The 16468-nt window shown below is 41.7% G+C and overlaps 1 protein-coding gene across 2 annotated transcripts; it reads right to left on the minus strand.

The window, feature by feature from the left end:
- Positions 1-3310: 3310 nt before the first annotated feature.
- LOC105396511 lies at positions 3311-15294 on the minus strand. Of its 2 annotated transcripts, none has more exons than XM_048623553.1 (12): positions 15202-15294; positions 14559-14786; positions 13690-14472; positions 10916-13048; positions 10356-10581; positions 7613-7752; positions 6634-6805; positions 5575-5764; positions 5314-5379; positions 5146-5203; positions 4813-5016; positions 3311-4469 (listed from the first exon to the last, which is right to left on the minus strand). In XM_048623553.1, exons 2-12 carry the CDS (start codon positions 14712-14714, stop codon positions 4263-4265), a joined length of 4335 nt encoding a protein of 1444 aa, XP_048479510.1. In that variant the 5' UTR covers positions 14715-14786; positions 15202-15294; the 3' UTR covers positions 3311-4262. The 2 variants fall into 2 exon arrangements, with proteins under 2 accessions (XP_048479510.1, XP_048479509.1); XM_048623552.1 differs by lacking the exon at positions 15202-15294 and adding an exon at positions 14970-15195.
- Between the last annotated feature and the right edge of the window lie 1174 nt (positions 15295-16468).

Below are 16468 nucleotides of genomic sequence, written 5' to 3' on the forward strand. Positions count from 1 at the left end.
TATACAATCTTTTATATAGGGTAAATCGTGGTATAACTGGCATGCGTCAGTAACTGGCACTATGACTATAAAAGTAAATATATTAAGCTTTTGGATATAGTAAGGCCATCTTTGATGTGTCTATAGCAATCTCCAATCATTCATTGATATTACAGTTTAATTTTACACCGCTAGGTGGGTATTTTCCGGCGCTAGAAATTATCTCAGTCAAAGCGGCGAAGATCGTCAAAAAAATGCTCGTGTGTTAAGTTTTTATTAAGGAGACACCAACATTTGTATGGCCTGTTTTTGTGAAAATAAATAAGTTTTTTATAAAGTGACAATAACAAGGAAGTAGGGAAAGGTCTAAACAATATCATAATAGCCCGATTCACTGTGATTTTGGTTGCTTTCGAGTTATATTTGAGGGTGCTAGTTACTGAAATGTAATTTATATCTTCACTTAGTAACTGGCACCCCCCTGCCAGTTACTAATATTTTGGGTTTTGTAATTTTAAGCTATTTTATGCCTTCTATCGACAGAAAATAAGATTTAAAGTGCACTGTAAAAACCCCCAGTGTCTAGTTAGCTTTGTTTCAATAACTGGCACGGGGCTGCCAGTTACTAATTTGCATAGATTTTTCTAACGCACCAGTAACTGGCACTTACTGGTGCGGTAAACATTTCTTTCATGTTTCTTTTCAGAAAAATCACTAAAATCAAGGCAATCATCATCAGCAGTCTGTAATTGTCCACTGCTGGACCTCTCCCAAGCAGTGACACTGCACTCTGTCCTTGATCTTCCTCATCTAGCCACCGGCCAGCTGTATAAGGTCGTTGGTCCAGCTAAAGGTATCCCCCGCTACGCTAGCCTGTTCGTGATGTCCACTCTAGAGCTGGTTTGCCCCACTGGTCATCGGTTCTTCAGCAGCTATGGCCGGCCCACTGCCACTTGAGCATACTGATTCTAAGAGCTATATCGGTCACTCGAGTTTTCTTACGGATTACCTCATTTCTGATATGGTCCTTCAAAGAACCACCAAGCTTAGGTCTTTCTAATGCCCACTGATCGGTTTTGAATCGGTGGACCAATCCAACTACGTCTTACCAGTAAGACGCACTGACTGAAGACCTTGGCCTTCAGGTTTTGATGTGAAAATTTGTCAAAACTTGCCCTATCATATCAGTCCAATCCAGTAACATGTTGAATGGACCTTGTACGCCTAGCCTAGACGAATACTTTGTCCAAGGTAGACATAATAATATTGTCGCTGCACTAAGGCCGCAAAGCATTTTACTGAGTTTCTGCATATTGCCACTGTGATAACATGAAATGGCGATGTGAAAGGTGTTGAAGACATTTCCAATGCATTGGTAAACGGCTTCTGGATATAATTTAACACCCCCCTGTCTCCTCTTGTTTTGTAGTCCTGGACTTGGAAGGCATCTCATCTCAACACCTGGATATAACGAGGGGATTCCAGAACTGCCCAGGTCTCGATGTAATCAAAGGCTTTCTCATAGTCCTTGAAGAACTTGATAGAAAGACGGTTCGTGATGACCTTATACAATAACTTATACATGACTTATAAACAAAATCGGTCTATTCTTCTTTTATAAGGTCTTATCATCTTTCTTGAAGAACAACACCAAGTTCTTGCTCCACGCCTCCAGTGTTGTGCCAGTATGAAAAAGCGAATTGAAGAGCTTCTGAGGCTCTTCAAGGATAGTAATAGCTTTCAAAAGCGCTGTACTATCTATGTCTTTACCCAGAGCTTTGTCCTTTTTGAGCTGTTTGAGGTCTATCTTAATCTTACCTCTGTCGACGTCTAGGAAATCGTTAGTGTGGTGGGGTGTTAATGGAGCTCTGTAATCAGTGAGCAAGTGAAGCTATAAGCCGTAGAAACCTTCAATTTCCCCATGAAATTTCAGATTACAGGCAATTATACTGCCGTCAGCAGTCTTCAACTTAGCCAAGTCACTTCTCCCAAGCTGCTGAATAAATACATCAAGGTCAACAAGCATTTGCTTTCTCCATTTCCGTTTCCAAATCCAAGGGTTTCTCGATTTGTTGCATTCATATGGACCCACGATTCGTCGAATACTTGTACTGTCATTTTGTCGTAGAAGTCGACCATTACACCGGTGATTTTGAGTCTTACCGGTATAGAACCTAGACAGGTAGTTGTACATTACCTAATATCAAATATATTATTGATTTTAGAGTACTTATTGACCTAATTGCATGATTTGTTAAAAGGTGCCAGTTACTGAAACATCTTGTGACAGTTACTAATTTTTACTGCCAGTTACTAGGTTTTTTGGGGGTAGTGGATATAAACTTCATTAAAATCGAATATTAATCTTATATCTTTACAATTTATGCCTATAATTGTTCGTCGTCTTATTGCCAGTAATTCAAGCCTACCAGAGCTTAAATCAGGCCAATACTTTATTTTTAAAATATTTTTTGTGTTGCAAATCGCTTAAAGTGCCAGTTACTAGTACTTTTACCCTACCTAAAAGAGGAAATAAATATTTTATGGTGTGAGGTGTGAGCCAAGGACTTTGTATATGAGCATGCCCTCAGGTTTTTTTAAAACAAAATATGCAAATTTTTACCCGACTGCCGAAGGAGAAGGGTAATGTTTTTTTCTTGTTACAGCTAGTATTTGGAAGCCCGCACATAAAATAAAAATAATAAAATGGGGGACGGTCTCATACTATGTCGCCCTATTTATATGTATGACTACTATCAAAGTTTAGTTAGGATTATTACTGAATCCATCCCCCCTTACCTTCCCACGAGCCACTGCTTAGAAGCACTTGAAAAAGAATGGGGCATCGTTAGCTTGAATAACTTTCATTAAAGAAACAACACCATTTCAAAGTATTTTAAAAGTTTTTATTAAATTACAGAACAACAGTTTATATTCCTTAGCGCCAAGAGTTATGGCACTTCTACACAACTATTGTTTGTGTAAAAACTTTACAATAATACGTGTGGTACTTCACTTTGTACATAGCCACTGTACATTGTACAAGAAGTATAGAAAGAGTAGTTCTTATGGCTAAAAAGTACACTATGTAACAAAATAAGTAACATTTCATGTTTCACCAAGTACAAATCATCGACAGGTCAACTTTGAGAACAATTTTTGATGTGACTAATAACATTGCTCTAAGGATGAGTTGTCAATACAAAATTTATTATAGAGGCTACAATATTATATTTTCTAGTACCCAGAATGTAGCCACCTGTTTACACGAAGGATCTAATACCAACTACTAGACCCGCAGCCTCGAGGGAAGCTAGTCACTAACACATAGAACATCATAAAAATCTCAAGCCAGTCAATACATTATGTAAGGCAGTAACATAAATTACACATTTTCATTGCACAATCACATACTTATTCAAAATTACATAAGATGTTTCCGGAACAAAAAATTTGCTGCATTAAAATATTATGCAAAGTTCCCCCCAATTTCCAAAACTTTTGAAAGATACTTATAATATTGGAAGGAATAATAGGTATTCACTTCAGTAAATAAATAATAGTCACAATATAATAACCAAACTAAAATTCGTCATTAATTTAATACATATTACAGACGCCGCCGATCGTAAAATTTCATAAATAAAAACGCAACTCAAGCTCATAATTCAAAGATTCCATGACTTAGATGATACTCCGAGACAGGTTCTTATTCACAACCTAAACTTAAAGCACTAGATTGTGCGACAATTTTAATATCTAATGAAAATAAATAGCTTTTCCTTCTAAAATAAAAATATGTATTGTCAATACAAATTGACTTTCATTTTCAACACAAACACACTATTTACATAAAATAGGATCCTTAAATTAAAACTCATAAGAGTAATATTTACAGTCGGAAATCTTATAAAGATTTCATAAAATAGCAGTCGAAACATAATATACAGCGGTACAACATAGCATCATTTTATTTGTATACATTTTGAAAGAGTATAAGTTATACTGATATGGAAAATGATTCTTACACTAAACATGAGGATATATTTGGATTAGCACTGATCGTCTATTTACTATCGTCACAAAAATCCATGATATTGTCAACTAAACAAAACGACCGCAGCACAACAGTTTTAAAACCAAACAAGGGTTTACACCGAGATACACCAAATTAAGTTTCACAGATGTCGGTAACACGAGTACACACAACACTTATTTACATTACACACACACGCACAACAGTTCTATATGAGCATGGCGCGCAGGTCGCGCAGGCTCGCGGATCACGTCTGGTCCTGCGGCCGCCTCGCCCGGCGCAGGGCGCGTATGGCCGCGTACACCTTGACGGCGGGACCGAGGCGCATGCGCGCGCACTCCACCAGCTCCTCGCACGACGCCATCAGCAGCTCGGCGCCCGCCAGCCGCGCCGCCGCCGCCGCCGCGCCCGCCGCGCCGCCTGCCAGCCGCGTTGTTAGCGTCACCACGTCGCACTGCGGAGGAAGGGGTTTTGTGAGGATGAGTTTATTTGATTATATGAATTTAGATACAGATACCTAAAATTCTAATCTAATGTATTCTATCCGTGTGGGATGAAGCCCCTTCGGCTAGGAGACTTAGGCGCACTTAAGCGGGATGGGCTGCAAGTTTCGTCGCATATTTCATCCGCCATCGCTCGGTAGGGTAAGGTGGGCCACTCATCAGCAGGTCCAGGTCAGGTAACTTCTGAGGTGCGCTGGGCAGAAGGCCCTTGATGAACATTCCTGTAGCACCACCGTTACTCTTCGGCTTGGCCACCCTCTATCACTCTTTAAGCTACCAATAGCTTCAACTCACCATGGTCCACTCGGCGGGCTCCCGCGGCAGGTCCAAGTCAGCTATATACCGCTGCACGTCGAGCCTGGGCCCCAGCGCGCGGTCGCCGCTGCGGGGCGAGTAGTCCCTCAGCACGGCGGCTTCTACGTCGCGCGCGGTGGCCCGGGAGCGGCGATAGCGCTTGTGCTGGCTGCGGGCGCTGGATAGGGACTCGTCGTCTGATGCCTGGGGGTAAAGTTAGGGTGTTAGTGGTTGGTGGAGACATGAGTTCAAGTATATTTTGTATAATATGATTTATAACATGGTCAAACGATCAAATCTTCTTTTGTAGTTATTGTAAAATAGTAAACTTACCGGTTCTGTTTTGGTAACTTCTTCAATTCGCTTATGCTTCGGTGGCCGGCCTCGAGGTCTGGAAATAATACGAAAGGTGTGTTATAAAATTTACTACTCGTTAAGATATGAAATTATGTGCTTTCGGTAATATCGTTAATAATAAAATTACTATAATTATTCACTTACTTATCTCTGGGCACGTCACTGGTAGGCGTGCTTGTCGCTATCGACTTGGCTGGTCTGCTTGGTACTCTGTAATGAATACAAGTTTGCCCATTTTAATATATTTGATCTAACTACTACTTGTGTGGATAGCATTATGCCAGCGCAGAATGGTTAAAAAAGTAAAATTCCTTTTCTGACATTTTTTTCCCTGGTTTCCCTCTCTAGTTTTTCCCGTGCTGCAGGTTTTCATCACCGACGTGATACTAATAACATATCACTTACTTCCTGGACAGGGGCAGGGCGTGGTGCTGGGCGGGCGGCGCGCGGCGCGGCGGCAGGGCGGGCGGCTCGCGCGGGCGGTAGGGGCAGGCGCTGGCGGCCGCGTGCTGCTTGTGCGCGCCGCCGCGCAGCGAGCCCAGCCCGCGGCACCCGCCCACGCCGCACGGGCCCGGCTGCTGCAGCTCTTCTTCCGCTGGGGGTGGAACAAAGGATCAAGTTAGATATGTAATGTGTGCGTATTTGCTATTCCGCATTCTTTTGGGGTGGGCAATCACAGCAGCATTTTAGGTAGGTAGTGAAAGTGATTGGGTTAGGAGTACTATTAATAATCTGTTATGAATGCTACTATTGTCTGAAACCGGCGTTGAACTAGCTTAGCCTAGAATCCCTTGTCCCAAGCATCTCTATGCTTGGGAAATATAGTTATATGGATATAATGAGATCTTCCATCAATACAACTCCGACATTATCTACCGGCTATCTAGTAGCAAGGCAATGACAAATATTATAAAAAAGGCAATAAATAACTATAATCGTTTGCAATAGAATCCAACAATCATGTAAACAAACCAAATTGTCACGATTACTCCGTAATCACATACATTTGACGATCAATTATGAACATAGTCTGATTTTAACGAACGCACCATTGTTTTCACATTATCTTCAACACGATTTAACTTGTATTTATACGTTAAATTTGTTAAAACATTTGCAACGTAAAAATTTTGAAGTATTTGACAAGCTGTCATCTTAGTTTTTTACTCATCGAACTCTATAAGTCATTGAAAAGTTGGTGTTGTTCGTAATCTGAAGTTATCTTTTTTTTTTAATTTAATAAAATATTTTAATTTAATATTATTTGAATACAATAAAAAAAATATTTCAAGAGCTTAATATAATTAACCAAAATATTTGCCCGCCATATTTGTTTACATGATTGTTGGATTCTATTGCAAACGACTATAGTAACGACGAGGACAGCGTGTTGTGGCGCTTCTACTTAGTGGCTTATATCCAACAGTCGACGATCAGTATCCTATAACAATAACGAGCACTCACTAAGCGGCGGCTCGAGCGGATGCCCCGTCTTGAGGCACCAGCCGACGGGGTGTATGTCCGGCGAGTCGTCGTCCATCCAGCAGGCCAGCTCGCCGCCCCAGCCGTCGAACGACACCAGCACCTGGTGCCCCTTCACCTCCGAGATGGTTGCCACGCGGATCAGGAACGGCACCTTAGGGAGAGAAGGGGAATAGATGAGTTGATGCATGAAAGCAGGCTTCCCGACTGACGTGTGAAGTGTACTTTATATTCGTAAGACGCACCCTAAGCAGTCAGTGAGTGGCAAAGTAAGTATCTCAGCTCTAGTACCTATTTGTCACCGACACGCTAGGAGTGATTTGATATCACATTGAAAGGGCAATGTGCATCCTAGGTGACTGATGCTTTTCTGTCTGGCTAAACCTTTCACCACGGTGACAACCATCATCAGCTAGCACTACTGTTTATCACTGACAGGCTAAGAAGATAGTGAGTCCGTAGCTTTTGAAGTGGCAATGATGACTGTTTAAATGGCTGATAGGTATCTACCGAAAAATAAAACCTAGGTACTACACGGTGAGTGATGTGGATTGTACTGAATTATACGTGTATTGCGTATTTGTTTACCATTCCCTACACACTGATGTGAATATGAATGACTGCATGTATTTGGAACATTCCTGTAGCATTGTCAACGAAGGGCTCAAGGTGACTTGACTCCATACTACCAGTCACCAGTCGTGAAATATGTACTTAGATACAAGAAATAATATTAGTGTTTACTTATTTGTTGCTCTAGGCTATGTGTGTAAAGTATGTATAAGTAAATATTCAACACCTTTATTCATCATATTATTTTATTATTACAGGAGGTTTCAATCGAGTACTGAAAATATAGTATAGTAGGGCGACTTAAGTTATTCCGCATGTCCTCTAGGCCCTCCTTCCAGCTGACTACTTAAAAACCCTTTTTTAACACCCTGTACTTATATGGACTCACCCGTCGGTCCACGACCTCCAGCTTCATGCCGATCTTGAACCCCTGCGGCGGGCGCGTCTTGAAGGCGCGTGCTGGAGCCGCCACCGCGCCCGTCTCGATCAGGTAGTTGTCCCACGAGAACGAGTCCGGGTCTTTGTAAACTGCAACAAGTATAATGGGATGGGGTTGAATGTTTGCCGCAATTCTAGATATATTATGAAAGGGCTGGCTTGTGAGTCTTGTAATAGACCGCACAACGGGAATCAAATAAACCGATAAAAAGAAGAGAAGGAGAGGAATTTATAATAGCATATCAGCAAAACTTTGTTCACTGAATGAAAATAAACCTCTCTCTACTAAATTGAAATAATATTTCATACCGGTGCGGTTTGACCTAGATTAATTTATTTGCACCAATAATTAAGAAAATTAATAAACTTATAACTACAACGCTTAATAACAATAATCATTACACAACCTACCTCTAGAAACAGCCTAACGAAGGAGGTATTACCATTTCACCATTTAATTATTCATTCCGTAACAAGAAAGTGGATGCACAAAAAATAATTATCATAAGATATTAACAGTAAAAGTACACCTAGGCACTTAAAAACTATTACGATTTCTTTTAGGCAAATTTCAGGCGTTATGACTGAGTTTACTAAATAAAGTGTTCTATGTAGGTGTATAAATAAAAATCTATGTGATAGATAGTATACCTTATCAATTTGCCATCGACATGAAGTATATACGAGCCAAATAAGACCTTACATTGGTGATAAGATTCGGAAGTGAAGTAACAAGTGAGTTGACCCACTTGCGCGGAGCTAAGAATAGCTCAGATTAACCGACTTTTTACCGCCGTAGGATTGTGGAGGCGCCGGGACTTATTTTCGGGAAATTATTTATAGATTTTTTGTTTAGTCGCCGACCAACATGTTTGTAAAATTGACATCGAGTTCACGTAATTTCTAGGTGGCTTCATTCATCCATAGCTCAGGAAATATGCCGGTTCGGATAGTGAAATTATGAATGTAACAATAAACATAAGTTTCGTAATTAAATTGACTATTTTTCCTATATGCTGAAAAATGCTTGTTTCTATACAAATTACTATAATAGTAACGTATGTTAACAGCTTGTGATATCAAGGCAACAGTTTACAATGTTAAAACGAACAAGTTTAAAATTCCCAAGAAACAATTAAGAGTCAATTACGATAAGGAATACCGAAAATAACATACCGAAGTAATGAGAAGAAACCTTGGCCAGTTAAATATTTAGTCTTTCGCATGTATTGAGCATAAATTTAAATACATATCTTCATACACCAAGGTTACTTTGTATTTTGTGTGATGTGATGTGTTTTTTTCATTGAATACAAAATAAATTCATACTTTCTTTTTAAGGATATTTGCAAGCAAATTTCGTAGCTGCGCCGGCGATGTAGCGCTCATCACGTCATCACTCTCTACTATTTACAATTAAAACATTTTCACAAAACAAACTCAAGTCAAGTTAGCTAAGTATAATACAGAAAGTAATTAAACTATAACTACAAGACAATTACCACTAAAAGTTCCGGTAGCGAGGCACGATTTCATAACACATTAGGCGAATAATCAACTATCACTTTCTTGGACATTCGCCTCGCGCGGGGCCGCCGCGGTTGTGTACTAACAAATGAATGAGATAGCGAGCGCGTGTGTTTGCTAAATATGTGATTCATGTTTCAAAACCAGTTCAGTAATGGAATAGATGTAGAGTTGTAGAGGCGGGCGCAAGCTCGCGCCTTATCAATACGCCTTGCGGGCACCAATTATAAATTAAAAGTAATTGAGGGAGTTATGTTCCGTTTGTTAACCGTTAGCTTGTTATGTTGAATGCGTTGTTCGATGTTCGCAGGGTCAATATCGACCTTATCGATTAATGTCACATACCTTGTTGTTGGAAAACAATACTATTAATTCAATATTGAGTTAGTGATGTTATTGTAGATGTTTATAAATAAAATACATGTGTGATAATGATAAACATACGGCTTGCAATAGCGACGCTCGGGACACAGCGGTTACGGCTGGCTGATTGATCGATATGGATCTGTATCAGTAGGATGTCGCGAGTGGCAACAAAAATATATAGGTACTTTTATAATCGGTTTTTTACCTACCCTACCACCTCTACATACTAGAACTTGTAACTCCAATTTTATTTGTCTTTTAATATGATAGTAAATATAAATAATACGAAGGTGTTTCCAGATCATCTTAGATAAACAATTCAATTATTGTTAAACGTTCAACTTTTTTGACTGTGAAGTCGTGCATACAAATTATCTGTATCTAAAATCCCACGACGGGTCAAGCGATTATGATGATTGATTGATTGATTGATGACTCTTCTACCTAATAATTCACAACCACAACCAAATAATTTTCCAATACAAAAATATTGTTGTGAACCTTATTTTATTATGTAGTTAAGCATTTACACGATTTCAGCACATAACTTCAAGTTGACTTATTAAGGTAAGCGTCCACCTTTCAGCATCGACAGATACATCGCATTCAGTATTCTTTGTATAGAAATTCACACAAGTGCATCCACTTCATCAGCATTGCCGACGCTGATTGCCGTTTCTCCATACAAGTATGAAAATCCGTTTGCTCCGTTACGTACGATATACCAATAGGTGGATGCTTATAAATATACCTTTAGGATCCTTGAAAAAATAACTACATAATCAATAAAAAAGACTCACAGTTAGGCGGCGTCAACGAGATCCCGTTCTCCTCGGCCCATCCCACCGGGTGTATATACGGCGAGGACGGCTCGACCCAGCAGTCGTACATCTCGTCCCACGAGTCGAAGTTCACCAGCAGGCGGTGGTCCATCATGTCGGCCACCGTCGCCACGCAGACTAGGTTGTTCTTGCGGTCTTCTGCTTCTAGCTTCATGCCCGTGCGGAAGCCGTTCGGCTTTATCATCTGGGAGGTAAAGGTGGAGTTTAATGGTTTGTTGGTTGGGGGTGTAGAGTTGAGTTGTAATCGGATGGTGTTTTGATGGGACTGTACACTGGTAGAGCTTTCTATGAGAGTTGTAGAGCAACACATTGTTAGACGACTATAATGAAATATACAGCTACAAAACCTGGAACAACCATTCTAACATAGCAGCTAGATTATTATCCTTGGGAGTACTCGTTGAATGGCATCGACTGTACCGAATATGGTCCGTAGCATCCTGAATAGTTACCGAGATATCTATACTGACACCCTAAGCAAATTAACACAACGAATAAAATAAAAGCAGTGAACTCACGGTATTGCTGACATGCGGAAACAGATGTCTGGGCGCGGCGACCGCCCGCATCTGCTTGAGGTAGAGCGGCCACGAGAACTGCCCGGAGAAGTTCCCGGGCGGCTGCAGCGCGCGCCCGTTCTTGTCGCACCAGCCGGCCGGGAACATGTCCGCGCTGTCCGCGTTCACCCAGAAGTCGTACATATCCGGGTATTCATCAAAGTGAAGCCTCAAACGGAACCCTTGCACCTCAGCCACAGACACCACGCAGAATAAAGACGGATGTTGAGGGTCGATCGCTTCTAAACGCATGCTGACTTTGAACCCGTTCCGAGTGTAAGGGAACGGATCTTTGAATAGTTTTACGGGCGCCGCCTTCGCCTTGCAGAACTCGAGGTAGCGCATCCACGAGAAGCCGTTCTTGCCGCACATCCACGGGTACTTCTCGTTCTCCACCAGCTCCTCGCTCATCTTGGTGAGAGTAGCTTCAGAGAGCCTCCCGTCCGCCGGCAGCGAGTCGTAGTGCTTCAGCGCCACCTTGTCTTCTTTAGAGTCGATGAGCGCCTGCAGGTCCGAGTCCGACAGCTGCTTCCTCATCAGCAGCTTCTTGATCTTGTTCCTCTTCTTGGCCAGCTCGATGCGCTCGCGGTCGCGCTTCTTCTGCGTGAGCTTCTGCACGTCGGTCTGGCACGTGAGGCTGCAGTAGTTGGGCGTGATGAACTCGGCGGCCATGCCGTGGCAGCCGCAGCCGTCGCAGCGGTACAGGTCCTCGGGCGAGGTGGGCTTCTTGGTGCCGCGGTCGATGCGCTGCTTGAGCGGCGTCTGGTAGCGGGCGGCGTGCGCGAGCGCCGCGTCGTCGCCGTCGTCGTCGATGAGGTCGATGAGGCCGAACTCGTTGGTCTGGAACTGCAGGCGGCTGCCGCGCAGGCGCGCCACGCCGTCGCTCCAGGCCAGGCCGGGCGGGTCGTCGTCCAGCGCCGGGTCCACGCTCTCGCGCTTGATGCGCACGTCCTTCAGCTGCGGGTAGTAGAGGTACTCGGGGCGGCGGTCTGCTGCGGGGTCGCGGGCGGGCGCGGGGGGCGGCGGCGGGGGCGGGGAGGGGTCGGGCTCGGGCGCGCCGCGCGGGTCCAGCTCCTTGTCTAGCTGCTCGTCGCAGAACAGCGAGGGCACGCGGTGGTCGTCGTTGGGGTCCGACTCCTGCTCTTGCTCGTCTATTTTCTCCGTACTTCTGCTGCCGATTATGAGCATCTTGTTTTTGTTGACAAGGTTTTCGGCGCACAGTGAGATGCGTCGTTTTAGGTTGGCATTAGCGATTTTCCTGTCGGTGTTGTCGGAGTTGGAGCGGCGCAAGATGGCGGGCGCGGGCGCGGGGGGCAGCTCCTGCATGCCCTTGTTCAGCAGACTCTTGCCCTTCTCTGGAATGGACAGTGTGAAGGACTTCTCTCTCTGAGCTCCATCCTCGTCCGCTATAGACACGGTGTATATGTCATCATTCATGGAAGCATTCGTCTCGGGGATGGAGAGGCTGTACTCCTGCTCGCCGGTGGACTCCACGCGGGACCCCGGGATGGACACGGTGTAGGACTTGTCGGACTTGGGGCTCTGCGGCACCGGCCCCGGGTGCTCCTTCCCATTCATCTGTTTGCCCAGCGGCTGCAGCGGGGGCATTTCTGTATCTGCCCCTGGGTCTCTCATCACTGTTATATTCCCCTGCGGGTCATTCTGTATCTGTCCATTGGCTATCTGCAGGTTGATGATGGGTCCCTTGGACGCCATGGTGGCGGGGAGGGTGACGGGCAAGATGTACTTGTTTTGAACCTTGGGCATGTTCATGGGGGTGAGGAACACCTTCTGGTTAGAGTTGTTAATGTTGGGGTGGTTGTTTGGAAGGAGGATAGAATGGTTGTCAGGAAGCTTGGCTGGAGCGGACTTCTTGACTGGCCCGAGGTAGGCGATGGCTTGCTTGCTGGCCCCGCCGGTAGCGATGCTGACAGGGACCATCATTTTGTCGGATTTCGGCTTCTGTATGACGATCGGTTGCGCGACATTATTAGGGGCAAGGAGTGAAGATTTGTTCTGGACTGACATCTTTTGTCCAATGGTGGTTTTGTTTGAAACATTAGATATTAGATGTATGTTTCCGGAACTTGTAACCTGAAATTAATGATTTTGAATTAATCACACATATTCAAAATGAAGAGGTATTGTTATGGAAAACTTGGGTAATATGTAACTTTGCAATTATTAGTTTAAATTACTGTCAAGAATCTGTGGAAATTTAAGCAATGAGATAGACATAGTTTTCATGGTATTAAATTAAAATTTATTTAATCGGTATTTCAGACAATGAAATTATAGGACAAAAATTTAACTACCTATACAAATTTTTGAAACTAGCAAATTGCATAAATATTATCAATTTTGTATTAATAAGTCTGTTTGTTTGTCTTGAATATACATCAAGATGCAGTGAAGTTACAGTATGTTTCGATTTTTGGGGTTGTGATGGTGGGCCACATTTCATCCCTAAATTATGTTTAGGAAATCTTGTTGTATACCTACTTAAAAGGCACATAAACATAGAATTTATTAATCACACACTGACCTACTTTTTAATAATCGTGCTTATTTCGTTGGTGACATTGCAAAACGCAAGGACAACAGCAATTCTCATATATATTTGTTTACAAGTCTAAATATTCATTATTAATAACTTTGTAGATTACTGTGGACATAAGTTTTTCTTTACTACTTTTGCCAACAATTAAATAAATAGAACAGAAAAATTTACTTACTGGTCTCCTCACAATAATTTGTGGTGGGTTTCCACTAGAGCTGGCCTGGCTGATGACTTCCGTACTGGTGACGGGCTTGAGTCCACTCGGGGTCTGGATGTAGACCACATGGGGCACCGACCGCGGCGCTCCCCTCAACTGCACAGCCCCAGAGTTGCCAGAATTTGGCAAAGTCAACTGTATTGAGTTGTTTGAAGAATTTGGAATCTGAACCTGCATTGGCCCCACAGAAGACTGATTTGTCATTTTAACAGGAACTCCATTGGAGTCTGTTATGTGCAGATGTGAGTTTGAGGAATTCATCTCTGAGCCGTCCAAGTTTGTGGTTCTGGGGTTCGAGCCCATATGAACATGAATTATTGAACTATGCAGCTGCTGGTTTGCGTTTTGCAGTATTGGCATAGAAGGTAGCCCGGGGCCTGTCAGGTGAATACTTTGGCTTGAAGGTATCTGCAGAGGAACACTGATGGTGTCTCCGCCTGACAGCTGGACCGGCACACTTGTAGTACCTGACACTTGCAGTGGAACACTGACACTGGGACCTCCGAGATGCAGGGGCACACTACCGGGGGCTCCGGACAGCTGCACTGGCACATTAATATTTGAGGCCGACCCTGGTATCTGCACTGGTACGTGAACAGTAGACAAATGAAGGGGATAGCCCGAGTTATTAGTATGGATTTTAACAGGAGCAATAGAATGAGTCACCAAATTGTGAGTGATAGGCAAAGAGCTTTGTGGCGCTTGCACTGAGGACACGATCATGCTGCTCGATATTGGCGCCTGAAATATTTACAATGTGTTAGAAAGGTCAATCAAATATTTTTTTTAAATAGAGCAATTTGCAACAATGAATAAAGTTAACTTACTCTTATAGTGTTGAGTAGAACATTCTGCTGTGAGCTGTTTTGCGCCAGATTGGCAGCAGCAGCAGAAATATTCACAGTTTTCAATAATCTTTTCTTCAAAATTTCAGATCTTGGCTCATCAAAGTTTTGAAGTAAATTACACTGCTTCCTCTCCATGTCTAAGGTTGGAAAGCGGTTGCGAAGTCATCCCAGAGGGGTTACATATATCATTAGATATAAAACAATTCCCTGCAATACCAATATAAATATTATAATACAAAAAGAAAAAAAATATATGCTCAAGTACGCTCACTTTTTACAATATTATCAGTTCGTACGCACGTTGTAGCGTGGAAATTATTATTGTAATAGCGTCTTGTATTAATTGAGGTGCGAATTTATAATGATTTAAATATTTAAAACAGTTATTACATTTTTATTTCCCAAAATATCGCACTCGTATCAATTTGTAGCTACTTTTACGCGATCCGAAACCTTCTCTATAAAGTTCCCGAAACACTATAACGTCAGAATCATATCAATTTGTAAGCGAATAAACTGAAAGATTGTATTTCAGAGTAATATTAAAACACCATTTAGCTTCTTCAGGGTTTTAGAAACCCTTGAGGAAAAATATTTTACTGAAAAACGGGACGATATTTACCTGCCTGGCACAACTGGAAATAATTTAGCCAACTAAACAAAAAAAAGATAAGATTTTTAAGTTGGTACTGACTAAATTTGAACCAATCAGAGACGGTCATTTACGTGACGAAGCTTTCGCGCCCGATATTCGGCTAAAAAAAGAAAGAAAGGTCAATGATGGAATGATGCTCATTCATTACTTGATTACTTTGCATTAACTTTTAAATAATTTGTTAAGTATAAAAGTAGATTGATATTCAGAAATGTTTTATTTAATAATTCATATCAATTTAAAATATAATCTAAAATGATTTCAACCCAAAGTTTTTAACGATTTTGAGTTGATCATAGGTAACTACACAATATAGATACCCATGTATTCGTTACTTTATTATGTATGTATAAATAATAATTTATTATATAAAATATCTTTATTTTAATAGCGCACTAGCATGCTTATTTATCAGTATTTAAATAAATAGGCACAAAAACATATGGGGGAAAAGCGGATACAGAAAATTTAAAACAATCTGAGTGTATGCCATCTCTTTCTTTTGCTTTAATCATAGCTCAGAATAATAATAGCCCTCACAAAAAAATGCAGAGGACGTGTTGCGTATAGAGATGTAATAAATCTTTAAATTTACAGCCTAACAAAAACATGTGAAAATAAAAGCTAAAACATAGAGACCTTCTTATATGCTTCCATCGAAGTTATAAGTACGTTACGTAAGTACTTATTACTTCCATGTATGCTTATGTTTCTCACGTGAATACAAAATGTATACAACATGCTTTATTTATGAAGCGGTACTCTAGCGGTATTCTAGCTGAAGGAACATAAGTACAATCATACAATCCTAATATACCTAGGTACCGCTTCATAAATAAAGCTTATACACCAGGATCCGTTTTCACTTTCATCTCTCTCTCAAGTTAGGATCAAGGCACATGTATAAGTAGGGGAGCGGCGGGCTAGTTGTAACGGGGGTAAGTAGTAACAAGCATTTTTTACCTACATAATAGAAGAATATTAATTAGATTTTCAACGAGAAGTTCGGGATGATGTCGTTCTACAGTAAAACTATAAGTAAAGTCCTGAAAACGCAAGTGGATCCTAGCTAATTGTTACAGACCATATTTAATCGATGTATTTTATTTATTGAAGGACAAATCCGTTATAAAGTCATTGCCAAACGGTATTTTATTTTTTTAATGTATGTAAATATAAGTAAATACCAGATAATGATAAAAGTCTTTGCAAAATCGCACTCTTTAATGTCAGG

Source organism: Plutella xylostella, chromosome 10 (assembly GCF_932276165.1).
Source record: "Plutella xylostella chromosome 10, ilPluXylo3.1, whole genome shotgun sequence".
NCBI classification, from domain to species: Eukaryota; Metazoa; Arthropoda; class Insecta; order Lepidoptera; family Plutellidae; genus Plutella; species Plutella xylostella.

What these genes read in the sequence shown, in the direction of transcription:
- LOC105396511 (XM_048623553.1), bottom strand. Translation starts at nt 14,714, where the DNA reads ATGGAGAGGAAGCAGTGTAATTTACTTCAAAACTTTGATGAGCCAAGA. An exon ending in TGGAGGTCGTGGACCGACGG is followed by an intron (nt 6,806 to 7,612) that starts GTGAGTCCATAT and finishes TCTCTCCCTAAG; the next exon opens with GTGCCGTTCCTGATCCGCGT. An exon ending in AGTGACGTGCCCAGAGATAA is followed by an intron (nt 5,204 to 5,313) that starts GTAAGTGAATAA and finishes TATTATTTCCAG; the next exon opens with ACCTCGAGGCCGGCCACCGA.